Source organism: Fusarium fujikuroi, chromosome FFUJ_chr02, assembly GCF_900079805.1.
Source record: "Fusarium fujikuroi IMI 58289 draft genome, chromosome FFUJ_chr02".
NCBI classification, from domain to species: domain Eukaryota; kingdom Fungi; phylum Ascomycota; class Sordariomycetes; order Hypocreales; family Nectriaceae; genus Fusarium; species Fusarium fujikuroi.
The window spans coordinates 4,604,375-4,616,608 of record NC_036623.1 but is presented as its reverse complement, the minus strand read 5'-3'; the positions used below and the strand labels follow the sequence as shown (position 1 = coordinate 4,616,608).

At 50.1% G+C, this 12,234-nt stretch overlaps 5 protein-coding genes; all 5 read right to left on the bottom strand.

Moving 5' to 3' along the window:
* Positions 1-2: 2 nt before the first annotated feature.
* FFUJ_03854 (uncharacterized protein) lies at positions 3-809 on the bottom strand (the record flags this gene model as incomplete). XM_023572927.1 has 3 exons in its annotated part: positions 3-84; positions 130-651; positions 700-809. 3 exons carry the CDS (start codon positions 807-809, stop codon positions 3-5), a joined length of 714 nt encoding a protein of 237 aa, XP_023426966.1.
* A 1,123-nt stretch (positions 810-1,932) lies between these two features.
* Positions 1,933-2,805, bottom strand: FFUJ_03855 (uncharacterized protein; the record flags this gene model as incomplete). XM_023572926.1 has 3 exons in its annotated part: positions 1,933-2,115; positions 2,179-2,307; positions 2,455-2,805. 3 exons carry the CDS (start codon positions 2,803-2,805, stop codon positions 1,933-1,935), a joined length of 663 nt encoding a protein of 220 aa, XP_023426965.1.
* A 563-nt stretch (positions 2,806-3,368) lies between these two features.
* On the bottom strand, positions 3,369-5,277 carry FFUJ_03856 (related to ERO1 protein, required for protein disulfide bond formation in the ER; the record flags this gene model as incomplete). XM_023572925.1 has 3 exons in its annotated part: positions 3,369-3,489; positions 3,543-5,134; positions 5,188-5,277. The coding sequence occupies 3 exons, from the start codon at positions 5,275-5,277 to the stop codon at positions 3,369-3,371; spliced, it is 1,803 nt and encodes a 600-aa protein (XP_023426964.1).
* Positions 5,278-7,168: 1,891 nt separating this feature from the next.
* FFUJ_03857 (probable cyclin-dependent kinases regulatory subunit CKS1) lies at positions 7,169-7,670 on the bottom strand (the record flags this gene model as incomplete). XM_023572924.1 has 3 exons in its annotated part: positions 7,169-7,199; positions 7,270-7,328; positions 7,416-7,670. 3 exons carry the CDS (start codon positions 7,668-7,670, stop codon positions 7,169-7,171), a joined length of 345 nt encoding a protein of 114 aa, XP_023426963.1.
* Positions 7,671-9,631: 1,961 nt separating this feature from the next.
* FFUJ_03858 (uncharacterized protein) lies at positions 9,632-10,672 on the bottom strand (the record flags this gene model as incomplete). XM_023572923.1 has 2 exons in its annotated part: positions 9,632-10,308; positions 10,363-10,672. 2 exons carry the CDS (start codon positions 10,670-10,672, stop codon positions 9,632-9,634), a joined length of 987 nt encoding a protein of 328 aa, XP_023426962.1.
* Positions 10,673-12,234: the final 1,562 nt, after the last annotated feature.

The window sequence follows — 12,234 nt, the reverse complement described above, 5'->3', positions numbered from 1 at the left end:
CATCATACACTCTTGCTCTTGGTTATCCTGTTCTTGAGGTTTCGCTGCTTGGGGCCCTTGTGAACGCGAGCCTTTTCCTTACGCCTATAGAGTGTCAGCCTAATACTAATGGAACAATAGGGCACATACCCGGATCGCTTGGCAGAGTTTCGATACTCGATCAAAGCTTCTTTGTACTCTGTGTTGTCACTGGCCATCTGCGAGGCATCCGACAGAAGAAGGTCAGACATAGTCTTTGGGTCGACGGATATCTTGTCTTCCACTTCGACGTCTGGGTCCGTCGTTTTGGGTTGAAGATCTGTCGCCTTGGGGAGCTGTGTAGGCTGAAGCACAGGAGTGCTTGGCACCTTTGGTTCAAGTGTTTGCGGGGTGTTGACGACATCCCAGCTCGAGGCTTCTGGTGACAGAGATATGTTCTCAGGTTCAGATGTCTGTCTACCTTGAGACAGGATTGCATCGAGCCTTGTCAACCTAGCTTCGAGACTTTCGCCGCACCGAAGATAGACATCTATTGGTGTCCCGACGGACGGTGACGAGGAGGGACTGGGCATCGGAAGGGTACATCCATGTTCTGTGTCTGGATCATGGCAGTCTTCGACCTTTTGACCCTCAAGAGGAACGAGGGGAGTCCTTGTAGGCTCAGGATTGTCCCTGCTCACAGCGATTAGTCCTCATCGGCAAATAAAGCTACCAACATACCGCGTATAGGCACTCTCCTCAAGAGAAATACTGCTATCCCGTCTCGCCACACTGTTGACTCTCTCAGTCGACTCACAGGAACCACCAACGCCAGACAAGAGATGATGCATGGTAACTGACATAACAAAGTATGAAAACCCGTTTGCAAAGGACGCATATCCTTGGGGGGCCAGCTAGCTAGTTATAAGGGCCTTCCAATAACAGCCAAGCACAAAAAAGGCTCCTCCCGTTACCGACAGAGGGGAACCAGACCCGACCATCTGGGACTCGAAGTGCCTGGTCCCAACAGGACGGGACCCGTCCCATGCACCGGAATCACATCCGCGACCGGGGAGACGAAGCTAGAAGCGAGCCCGCGAGGTTGGTTCACAGGGGGTGGCCCTTAACACTACTGTACAGCAGATGAGGAGGAGGCTTGAAACTCCAAATTCTTTGGCGGACGATCATCTATTCTTGGACAATCTGGTCTTTTGAAGCCGAAGATACTCGGGGAATGCGAAGCGGTGAGACGGAGGAATTGACCGTGTTAAGCAGCTTGAAGAGCAAAAACAGCATCTTTCGTGAGAGTGAGAGATTTGGGGGCCGAGTTCATGTTCATGTATGCTGCCACCTTCCTCGTACAGCCTGCAGAACCGACCTGTCGGTAAAAGGGGGTTCGCCTTAGGTACCGCCAGCCTGGTAGGGCGCAACCATACCAATTGACGGGATTATGTGACGTTATTGGCTGCGTGTGTGTGCTGCTGGGTTGGCAAACACCGCTGTTTCAGCATCACATGCATGTGGAGAAAGGGAGTGAGGGAGTGTCTGTGTGCAAAAGGACCTTGAAATAACAAATTTTAATTATGTATGCTTGCTTTTTCGGAACGTTGGAGTCAGGTTTCGGTAGGATACAGTTATTTATGATTCGTGTTGAGGGGGAGGTTGTGTGATTGACGTGCATCAGTCTGTCTTGGTCTTGGGCTTGGCTTATGGTTTGTTACGATATGATGATACAATACACAATGAGCAGACTCCCTACTTATGCTTATTCTTTGACAATAAACTCATTCAATTGGCCTCAATTGTCCATTCCAATTTTCAGTCTTGAACGATAATCTCTCTTCTCTCTCTGTGACTTCACTGCCCGTCCCTTGCACCCCAGCTGCATCATCCCTGCTCCTCGGTTGGGGGCCTCAAAGTTAATCAACCATCCCCCAGTTCGCAGCTCCCAGCCGCTCTGACCAGCTGAAGCCACTACTCACCACTCTCAATATCAGAAGAATGCAAACCCTTGGACCTACAGTACTCATCAATGCCCGCATACCGCTCGGCAGTCATCTTAAAATGCCATAGTATATCTTCGACTAGTGGTAGTGGCAAAGACGGAGACCCTACTTCTTCATTCACACATCTCTGGCTGAAGTTGTAGTCATACACCTGCCAAAACCCGTCAGTCACAATGAGGAAGCTGGGGGGGGGGGGGGGGAAGTAGATACGTACTGTGAACATCAATCTGAGATCCCGTATATTTTCTGCCAGTCTCTCTTTGTCCTCTTTACCGAGGGCGTCTGAACAGGCGAGCGTTGGAGCATCAAGAGCCATCATTGCTTTCTCGCACTTTTCAGCAATCTAACGCCAAATCAGTATCTGCCACTCCCCATCTCCAAGCCGCGAGTATTCTCACCTTGGGAAAATAATGCAGTAGATCAAAACATGAATCCCTAGACTATAATTCTCACTCAACAACCCTTCTCCAAACCCGGGCAATCATCTTACATAAGGACCCTCCAGCGTAAGAATTCCATCTGCCGCTCTCGCCGTGGCCGCTTGCACGCTCAACATCCCGAGATTAAGCTGTTCCTCGTCCCGAGCCTTTGGCCGCGTCGTTTCAAACATGAAATCTTCAAGTGCTTCGGTGACGCTTCGGTGGACTGCGATCCATTCTTCTCTCGCTTTCTTTTCTTTCTCTGATGGCGCTTTCCAACCTGGGGGAGGCCTGATATATTTGTCGGTACCCAAATGTTTCATGTCATCCCCAGGTAAGCCGGGAGGCCAGGTCTCGGGTTTGCGCCTGCATGCGATTGGCGCGGCGAGGCTAAGGATGGGCAGAACGTGGGCAAGCTTCATGGTGAGGGAGAGTGTGGCTGAAAGTGTAAGCTATCGTGATGTTGGAGGATGGGATATGGCTGGGCTTTTGTAGCGGGTAGTCCAGTGCGTATTAGCGGAATAATGGCACTTCAGAAGTGATATGTTGATTCATCGCCCGTCTCATTGACGCCTCAAACACTTCGTTCGTGGAGGGGGCCGTCGTCACTCATGGTATATAATGACTGATAGACTTCAGCCCTCGGCCAAACGCAACGCCACAGGCAACATCTCCAGCGAAGTGACGGGTCATGAAGGCTAACAAGTCAATTCAGCAGCTGTCGTCGAGACAGGCGAAGGGTGAATGCGCTCTTTGTCGTCCTTTGACTGGGTCCCACCTCAGCAAAGAACAAAGACAGCATGTAGTACACAGTCACTCAAAGTCAATCACATCCAATGTATGAACACAATCTCTTCGCTATTTGAAGCTGAACCACTGATCAACGCCAACCGAAATGCCCTACGCAAAGCAACCGCTAAAATATGCCCATAAATGCAATCTGGTTTTATATATGCAAGAAAACAGCCGCTAGTACAGTAACAGCTCATAGCTCGTCCCGAGGCACGTTAAGGTTTGGCAGCCGCATCGACCACCATCGAGGGCCGACAGGAAGACCGACCCAAACTCTGTAAAGACGCGAGACTTCCGATGTAAAAACACGCCACCTGTTGCTGTTAGACCTTGCATACATGACTGCGGGAGAAAGGTATAAACTTACAATGCCTTGGGCGTGCGCATCCATCCCTTAAGAATGATCTTGATAGCAGCCTGGAATTGAGCAAGCTCGAATGCAATGTGAGCCAGCGTGCTGTCATCCTTGGGACCCCTCTGTCGCAGCTCGATAAACTCCCTCACAGCGTCGTCCATCTGGGGATTCTCCTCAGCTTCCTTCTCAAACTTCTTGTTAAGCTTTTCGTTCTTATTGAGATCCTCAAGACCCTCCTGCTCCTTCTCCGCAAAGACCTTCTCCTCCATCATCTGTTGGAACTGGCCAATGTTGTAGAGAGAGCTGCTGATGCGAGCGTAGGTGTTGAAGAGAGCGACCAGCTCGGTGCGCTGGAGGTAAGGAACGTCGTCGCTGTTGTTATCGAGCTCGAAAAGAATCTTCAGAGCGGTGCCGTAGCCAGCGGTTTGGAGCTTGCCCCAGAGACGGCACTTGTCGCAGCCAACACAGTCCATGAGACGGCTGACGTTGCGGAAACGGTTGCGGAAGTCTTCCTTCAGAGACGGTCCTTCGCCATTGACAAACATCAAGCTCTCGTCGAATATTTGAGGGACACTAGCAGCTTTCTCGGTGACCTCAAGGACCTTGGCGCGAGTGGCCGCGTCCTCAGAAGCATCTCCCATACAGAACTTATAGTCCTTTTTCTGGAGGTAAGGTCCAACCTTGGCGATAGCACGGGTCATGAGCGCATAGTTGAAGTAGACGTTTCCAATGCGATCAGGGAATTTATGCAGACGGTGTTCGTAGCAGGACAGGTTAGGGCTCCACTCGCCAGTAGTCTGGTTCAGGAAGTTCCAGCAGAGATGAGTGCTGATACTGGCGTGCATACCGGACATGACACGGTAGAACACACGCTTCTCAAGACACTCGTCGTCAACCTCAAAGCCAGTGTTTGCGACAAACGGAGTGTTGGGGTTCTCCTGACGGCGCTCCTCAAGCTGAGCCTGGCGACCCGCCGCATCAAGGATCTGCTTGAAGTCTTGGGCAGCAGGACCGCGGTTCCATCCAGACTGGCCGAGATCGGCAGACTTGGGGAAAGAGCTCTTCTGGAAACAGTTCTCTCTGTAAACGGCGTCCCAGACCTGCTTGGCCCCATCGCCTGCATATCCAGTGAATCGCTCCGGGTTTCGAACCAAGCTCACGTAATCGCCCTTTGAGCTCGCGCTCTCGTCCTCAGGAACACAGTAGTCTCGCTCGTCGCACTCATCATCGTACTCAAAAACACAGCTCTCGCCGACATTCTCTCCAAGGCTACCTCCAAGAGGTCGCTGAGGATGCTGGCGCTGGGCCTTCTTCCCCGGATGTTTAGCACGAGGACCCTCGAGTTTACCGAGAGCGTGTGCACGCCAGATCTCCGGGATATCCTCCTCGTTGTCCAGCGTTTCGACCGCGCATCCAATGTTTCCGCACATGCCATTTTCGTCGTTCCAGAAGGGACATTTCTTGTGGAAGAGGTTCACTCGGTAGTGCGAGAAGAAGTCGGTGTTGTGGGTGAGGTCGTCGACGGCGGGTTTAGTCAGGGCGTTGAGTTTATCGAGAGTCGCATACGAAGCGCAGGCATCGCCAACGATTGACTTGGGCGAGATCTAGAAACGTGTTAAAGATGGCTTGCGCAGTGGCATGGGTGGCGATAGCATACATGACATTCATCACTAGAGCTCTCGCAAGAACCGGGTGCAGCCCAGAGGGCGAATACAGAAAGATAGAATAGTCTGCTTGCAGACTTCATTGTCGCTGAAGAAGCTCAAGCGACGAGCCGGCGTAGGTGTCAGATTGTGTAACGAAAGATAAAGTATGACAAAGCCCTTGATGCTACAATCGCCAACGAGTGAAGGGCGACAGTAAGAGAGTAATATGATGCAAATAGAAGAAAGAAAGAAAGTCCTGTCTTCAAAACTGTCGTCGTTGTGGTGTAAAGAAGAAGCGACGTATGAAAGTAAGCCAGCGGCAGGTAAAGTTGACGGCTTCGGCGGGCAGCGATGGACACTTTTCCTAAAGAGGAATGGATGCAATTGAGTCGAACGGTACCTGTAATTCAATGGAACAAGCGACGTTGCAAGTAAACTCAGACAAAGAATGAATTCATGGGCCGAGAAATATTGAATTACTTGAGGCGGAGGATTTATAAATAACTTGCTCGTGTGCTACGTACGGACTCAGTGAAAGATGACACGCTGGCTGTTGATGTAGGTACCAGCCTACATGCAGAAATGCTCCGACTTCCGTGAGGCGAAGTAGAATTGATCTAGAACTCTACCGAATTGTCTCTTCCCACAGAACATCTTGTTCAGTCACAGTTAATCATTAAGCTTCTCTCAGAGAGTTTCAATAGGCCTCTGCATTTACTACAAACGAAAGGACATTATCTTGACAAGTTGAAACAGTCGCGCAATACCAACAAAGACGGAATGCTCTCCCTGGACTTGAATTGTATGCATAATCTTAGTGTAACGGTGTAAGTGAAATCTGTCCAAAACCACCAATTACCAAGCATGTCGCTGATCTGAGCTGATTTGAAAGCATCCTAGCGGATTTAGGACAATTCGGACCAAAATCATCAGACGATCTGCCGGGCGGTGGCTTCTGGATCAGCTCACCTCAACGGAGTATTATCGTATTCTAGTGAGTATTTCTAAATACCTAGCTATAAGTCGAGAGGCTCAACATTCCCCATCCAACCAAGACCTACCTGTATGGCATTCTCTCTTGTTATTTCCCACCCGCTGTTTCACAATTGTGGCGCATTCACATCCATGGCTCTGGAAGACTAGCCATGATTCACGGACCATCGACCGAAACGCCACAAACTCGACAATGAGGCCATCGCCTACGGACCGTCGCAAGTATGTACTGTAAATCGTTCATTTTGTTCACCTATTATTATGCGATGCTGTATCATCCATCTCCACGTACTTCTGCACCCAGCCTCCATCACAAAGCCCATTTTTTGTCCCATCATGCGCTTGTAGAAGGGGTATCACCGAGCAAATCCTTCTTCTTCTTCTTCCCCTCCAACAGAAAAAGTGTAGCCCCAAATCAGAGACATTCAACAAATAAAACACGTTTAGAAACAACAACCAGCAAACCACTCGTCGAAGTGCCCAACCAAGCCCAAACACCAACGCGCGACGCGTTTCCGGATCGTTCCCAGATCCAACTCCGTATTATAGCGTTCCCCCCACGTCTTTGGTCGTTAGGTTATGGCGGATCCAATTCTCCCATCATCCGTAGCCCATCCACTCTGTCATGCAAATTCCCCCCATTGCCCAGCCGCTCGGACAACAACCCAGTGTCTATGCGTCATACACAGACTTCGGAACCAGGGGTCTGGTAATTCACCTCCCTTTACATCTCGACAGGGTATCGCATATCATAGCATAGGTATAACAAGCCCACGGGCCTGCTACCGACTGGATGAACGGGGACGTTGCGAATTTGATGAACCAATAAGTCTCTTTTTGCTTCTCTCTCTTTATATCTCAACGTGAACGTGCAAACCGTAAAATCGTTAGCCGACGTGGAAACCTCCGTCTAAGCTTGAGTGTGGCACCGACAAAAGGGTGCTGTGCAGTAAATATGTATGGTACATTGGGGGAAATCTGAGTCGTGCGTCTAGCCGATTACTGGGGAGGTTGGAAGTTGAGCGGTCGCCTAATTTCACGTTAGCCATCGAGAGACATCCCAGGTAGATCCCGGCATTGGGATTGCCATGACAACATACTTGAACAAGAGGATGTGCGGTTCTGGCTCGTGGACCTCGTAGTGTTCCCATCCTAGACTCTTCACGGTTGTTAGTCCTGATTGCTTGCAATCTCGTCACCCCCGCCAACGATGGAGGCACGTGTTGGCAAGGGCGTCGAGTCGTACCTGAGTAATGCCAAGAGCTCGCCATTCCTCCTCCCACAAGAGCTTGAGAGTACCCTTGGAGGTATCGTGGTAGTCTTTGGGAATAGCCTTGAGCATGGCTTTGGGGAGCTGAACATGACGGTATTCATATTCGCTGTCCGAGTACCGTGCAGAGTAGTGGATCGAGTCGATGAACTCCTCCACGCGAGCGCGCTCCGAGTCTGACAGAGGTCGAGGCGTCTTGTTTCGGCGAGCGGTATCGATGTCGAAAGGCATTTTGGCGGTTGTGTTGTTGGTTGATGAGGGGGGGAGAGAGCTCGAGGGTGCGGGGAGGGGCACAAGAGCTTCGGCCGATCGATTGGTGTAGTGCGGGTCAAAAACAGAGATCCGCGATTTTCCCCAATGCTTTGCGAGGTGAATGCTGCGTCGACTGTGTTTGTTGAGCCCTGAACGAGACGGAGTGAATCTGGACCTCTGCGAAATGTTTTGAGAACGGATGTCACGCGAGATCGGCGGGAAGGTAGAATCTTGCAGCGCGAGGCTGGAATTCTCGGAGGCGGTCAAAGATCTTCCGGGGTAGAAACTTGGATGGAGACGGGGGGAGGGTCCTCTTCTAGAAACCCGGTTTGGGGGGAAGCCTTGGAGGAAAACAGAACGAAGCCGCGCTTCAGAAGCACGAGAAAGTTTTGGTGAACGTGAAAAAAAGAGCCGATGAAGAAAATCAGAATTGACTCTTGCGATGAAAAGAGTCAATCGAGATAGAAGAGAATCAGTAAATCCTTGCGGGTAGAAGTGAAAGAGGAAGAAGGTGCCGATGGGAAGAAAGAAGGGTGAGGGGGACAGGAGAGGAAATAAGGAAAGATTTTGGCGATGGTGTTGAGACGGTCAACCTGAAATAGAAGGCAATAGATGGGGATAGCACCAACGGCGTTCACGCTCGGAGGCGGGAAGGAACCTTGCCTGCTTTGATTTGGTGGGTGGTTACTTCAGTGGCATTCAGTGGTCACTGAGTGGTGAAGAGGGGTGCATTGGCTTTGTGTGGCTTGTACAAAGTAAACAAACCATTTACCTCTCCCAAGCAACACCAAATAAATCCCCCTCCTTTTTGCTTCCCTTCACGAATGACGAACCCTCGAAATAGGCCTCAACCTCAAGCATGATGCCTATTCAGGCAATCAGTGGCTTCTGTCTAATCATGTTGTTTCTCCTAGCCCAAGCATAGCCTCCACAATGTCTCTCATGTTACTTCCCTTAATGGGATGTCGATCAACCAGCCATGGCTTTTGTTTACATCAAACCTCGTTCTCTCTTTACATACATCAAATCTACCCCTCCAATTCAAATGATCGACATCGTTTATTACTCAATCTCACTGACAAGGATTCGCCATCCAGGGGACCTAGCTACGACCGTTGAAGTTGGGGGCCGTGAAATTACACAAGCCCACGCGTTTCCGGGACTTTTCCCATTGCCGTTGCCCAGCCTTAATCACATGAATCTTAGAAGGGGCCCGTGCGTTAGCTGCTTCTGATAGCCAATGCATCTTGTGAAGCTATTCAAACCCAATGGTGCAGTCTACAAGACACTAATGCAGATAGCCAAGATAACAATGAAATAGTTTCAACTGTCATTTTTTCCCTCTCCCTAACAAGCTGGAAAGTCATGAAACTCCCGCACGTGGCTCCAACAAATGTCTTATTCTCATCCCTCAAGTCCTCTTCTGTCCAGTATCGAAGCTAGCACTCATATCATGCTGCAGCAATGGCCTCATCTCACATTCCATCATGCTCAGCTCGTGTATCCTCTTCTCAGCTCAAGACCCTCCCTTACTTGCCCTTTTCAAAAGCCGAATGTCACGTCATGTCAATATGCACGATGTCACATTGTGCTGCGACTTATCCGGACATCCGGTCTTGTTCTGCGTCGCTTGCTGAGAATCCGCAGACACCCGATTCGCATCTTGCTTTTTCTCAATTGGGCCAGTAGAACACCATGTCGTGATTCGATCCTCGGTAGCCTGGAGCAACCCGAAACTTCATGACCCCAATCTTCTAGAATGATAACCGAGTCCAAGCCATCCCGAGACAATCCGCCCGTTTCACTGGGGCGAGCGATCCGGGATACTTTTGTACCCATGACTCTGCCTGTTCTGACGTCGGGTTTCTGTTGGTTCTCTCGATATGAATAACGTATGACTTTTGTAAACTGCAATTGATGATGATATGGAACCAGCTATGTCATGATTTGAGAAAAGAAGGACGCTTCGAAGATCTTCCGCCCCGGCCAATCTCCTGCAGTCCAATGTGATGCACGGCATTTCCAATCTTGACCTTGATGCCAGCAACGCTAATCTCCCATTTCCTGATGTCATCAAACTTGGGTTGTCTAAACAATTGAAGGGTCTTGAGTGACATCTCATCTACTGGTAGATGAAAGGTCCAGCCAATGGATATATGGAACGCATCTCCCACTGGCTCATTGGCTTTCCCTTGGTACAGCGGTGGCTGTGCGTAATATGTTGCAACCGTGTTACTCTTTGTCAACAGTGAAGTGAGTTCTGGGTTCAAAGGTCTGGCTCCATCTTTACCGTCGGCAGGAGACTTGGGACCACTGGCGACACGAAGAATGAGAAACGTGCGATCAGAATCTGGTGATCTGTACCATGCGAGCCCTTGTGGTCGAACAACAAAGGGAGCGATACCACTGTTGTCGAGGGTTTCTGTGATCTTGTCCAAGAAATCGTCCTTGTTCCCTGTAGTAAGGGATAGCGGCCGAGACAGACTGATGTGAAGGGGTAGAGGTGATCCCAGGTCGCTTGTCAAGAAGTTATGAAGCTTGATCTCACTTGACACTTCCTTCTCGATGTCAGCTATGAGGCTCGTCAATAAGCCATGCTGTTTTGTTGAGGGATGCCCTGAAGCAAGTCAGCTTTACATGGATTGAAGTTGAGATGACATCAGAAACTCACACTGGATGTAAACATGGCTGGGCCAGTTACCAACTACATGAGGAACTTGGCGCTTCCTCCCATGATGCAGGCTCGGATCATCAACGACACTCTGTCGAACAGTAGAAGCATACAGGTCATGAAAGGTGTCGGGCAACGGTGGCATAGACGAAGCGTCCGCATCTTTGCTCACGGATCGAGCATCTCCATCTGTGCTCCGGGAGGAGTGGGTCGCGATGCCGTCAACTCCCTTACGGCGCTTGACACGGTGGGATTCGGAACCGGAGCTCTCGTCGTCGGACTCTGAGGAGGAATAATCGACAAGGGCCATTGATTCAAACCCGATAGTCCGTGTCGGAGTTTTATGTACGTCATACAGACGTAATCTCTTGGTGTTTTCTTTATCTACAGATTGAGAGCGGATAATCGGCCTTTCGTAGGTTGGTTGTCTGAATTGCGTTTGGTCTTTTTACGCGGCAATATTATTCCCGGTCAGTGGGGCGAGGTGAACGGACGGGTGACGACGATGGGGTTTGATAGCGTCGTTCACCTTGACTTGAAGACCCGGTTCAACGGTGATGGCCCAGTATCTACGTACGGCACTACGGAGTACTTTCTGGTTTAATTGTCTGCTGTGCCTGAGTCATTTTGGCAATGATGCAACGGAGAGATCCGATGTCCGGGATGCCGGGTATCTAGATACATGCTGCTGATCCGCGTATCGATGTAGGGTAGCAATGGGACGTCATGGGTGATAAAATGCGTCGGGTCTGGAGCCAAGCAAGCAGAGTTTCTTGGCCGAGATATCCAGACATCGGACGATCTAGTGAGGTGTCATTGAAAAAGGTACAAACCTTGAGGCTAAAAATATGAAGTTGAGGGTGTAGAGCAGATGCAAACTCTGCTGGTGTGCAATCGGTGACGTCTGTTGACCTCACCAGGATGAATTCACCGTCCATATAAGCTCTGCGATAAGAATGTCAAAGCTTCGACCCTTGATGCTGTTTCGGACGATAATTATGGAGTTTCTATGGCTTGTATTTTAATTGAGATGTCGGCATTGAACTGATCAATGCAATACTGCAAAAAGGTAGCGGTCTGATATCTTCCATTGTCGGACTGGACTCATCGTCCCTGCCAGCCTGATCGAGGGTGGCCTAGGCGTCAATTTGGGGTCCGCCAACTGTCATCCGTTACTTTTAGCCTTTGAAACACCAACGGGAAGCCATTCCATTGGAGAAGAGACCATTAATCACCTGTCAGGCTAAAAAGTCCCTACAAGCAGTAGCGAGCTCGTTAGGCGAAGACCCTTTTTAGACAAGGTTTGCATGCAGTGACCGAGATGCTGGTTACGGGGGGTTTGATGCATCAGGTGACTGATCAAATGGCGAGGTTCCCTTGACTGTTGGTTCGACAGCTGGCATTCCATCATTTCGTCTTTCTTCATGCTATACCTACGTCCACTCCACTGCTAAGCCTTTTAGTCTATCTTTGGCTTCTTGATGGGACGCGCGTTGAGGCTTCAAAACCTCGTGTAGCTGACGTCGTCTCAAACCATCACTTCCCGAGTGTGCCGCGATTGGGAGAGTAAAGTTGAGCGAGGCCGATCGACCGAGCCTTGCGTGAGAGACACTGATTGACATTTGACAATGACAATGACGTGCGGGACCGAATTGAGTGTGACTCGTCTGGGCTGCCTTTGGGCCCCTCCTCCATGATTCTTAGCTTCTGTACTGCCCAAGATGGAAACAGCAGATGAACGGCTCTACCCTGGAAAGTCCCTGATCCGTTTGAAGAGGCGTCGATAGCGTTGAGCCAGAAAGCGGATGGAGCGGCTGAAGTCTGCATGGCGTGGACAAGTTCATGTCCAAGGTGCTATTTGGATCACGAGGG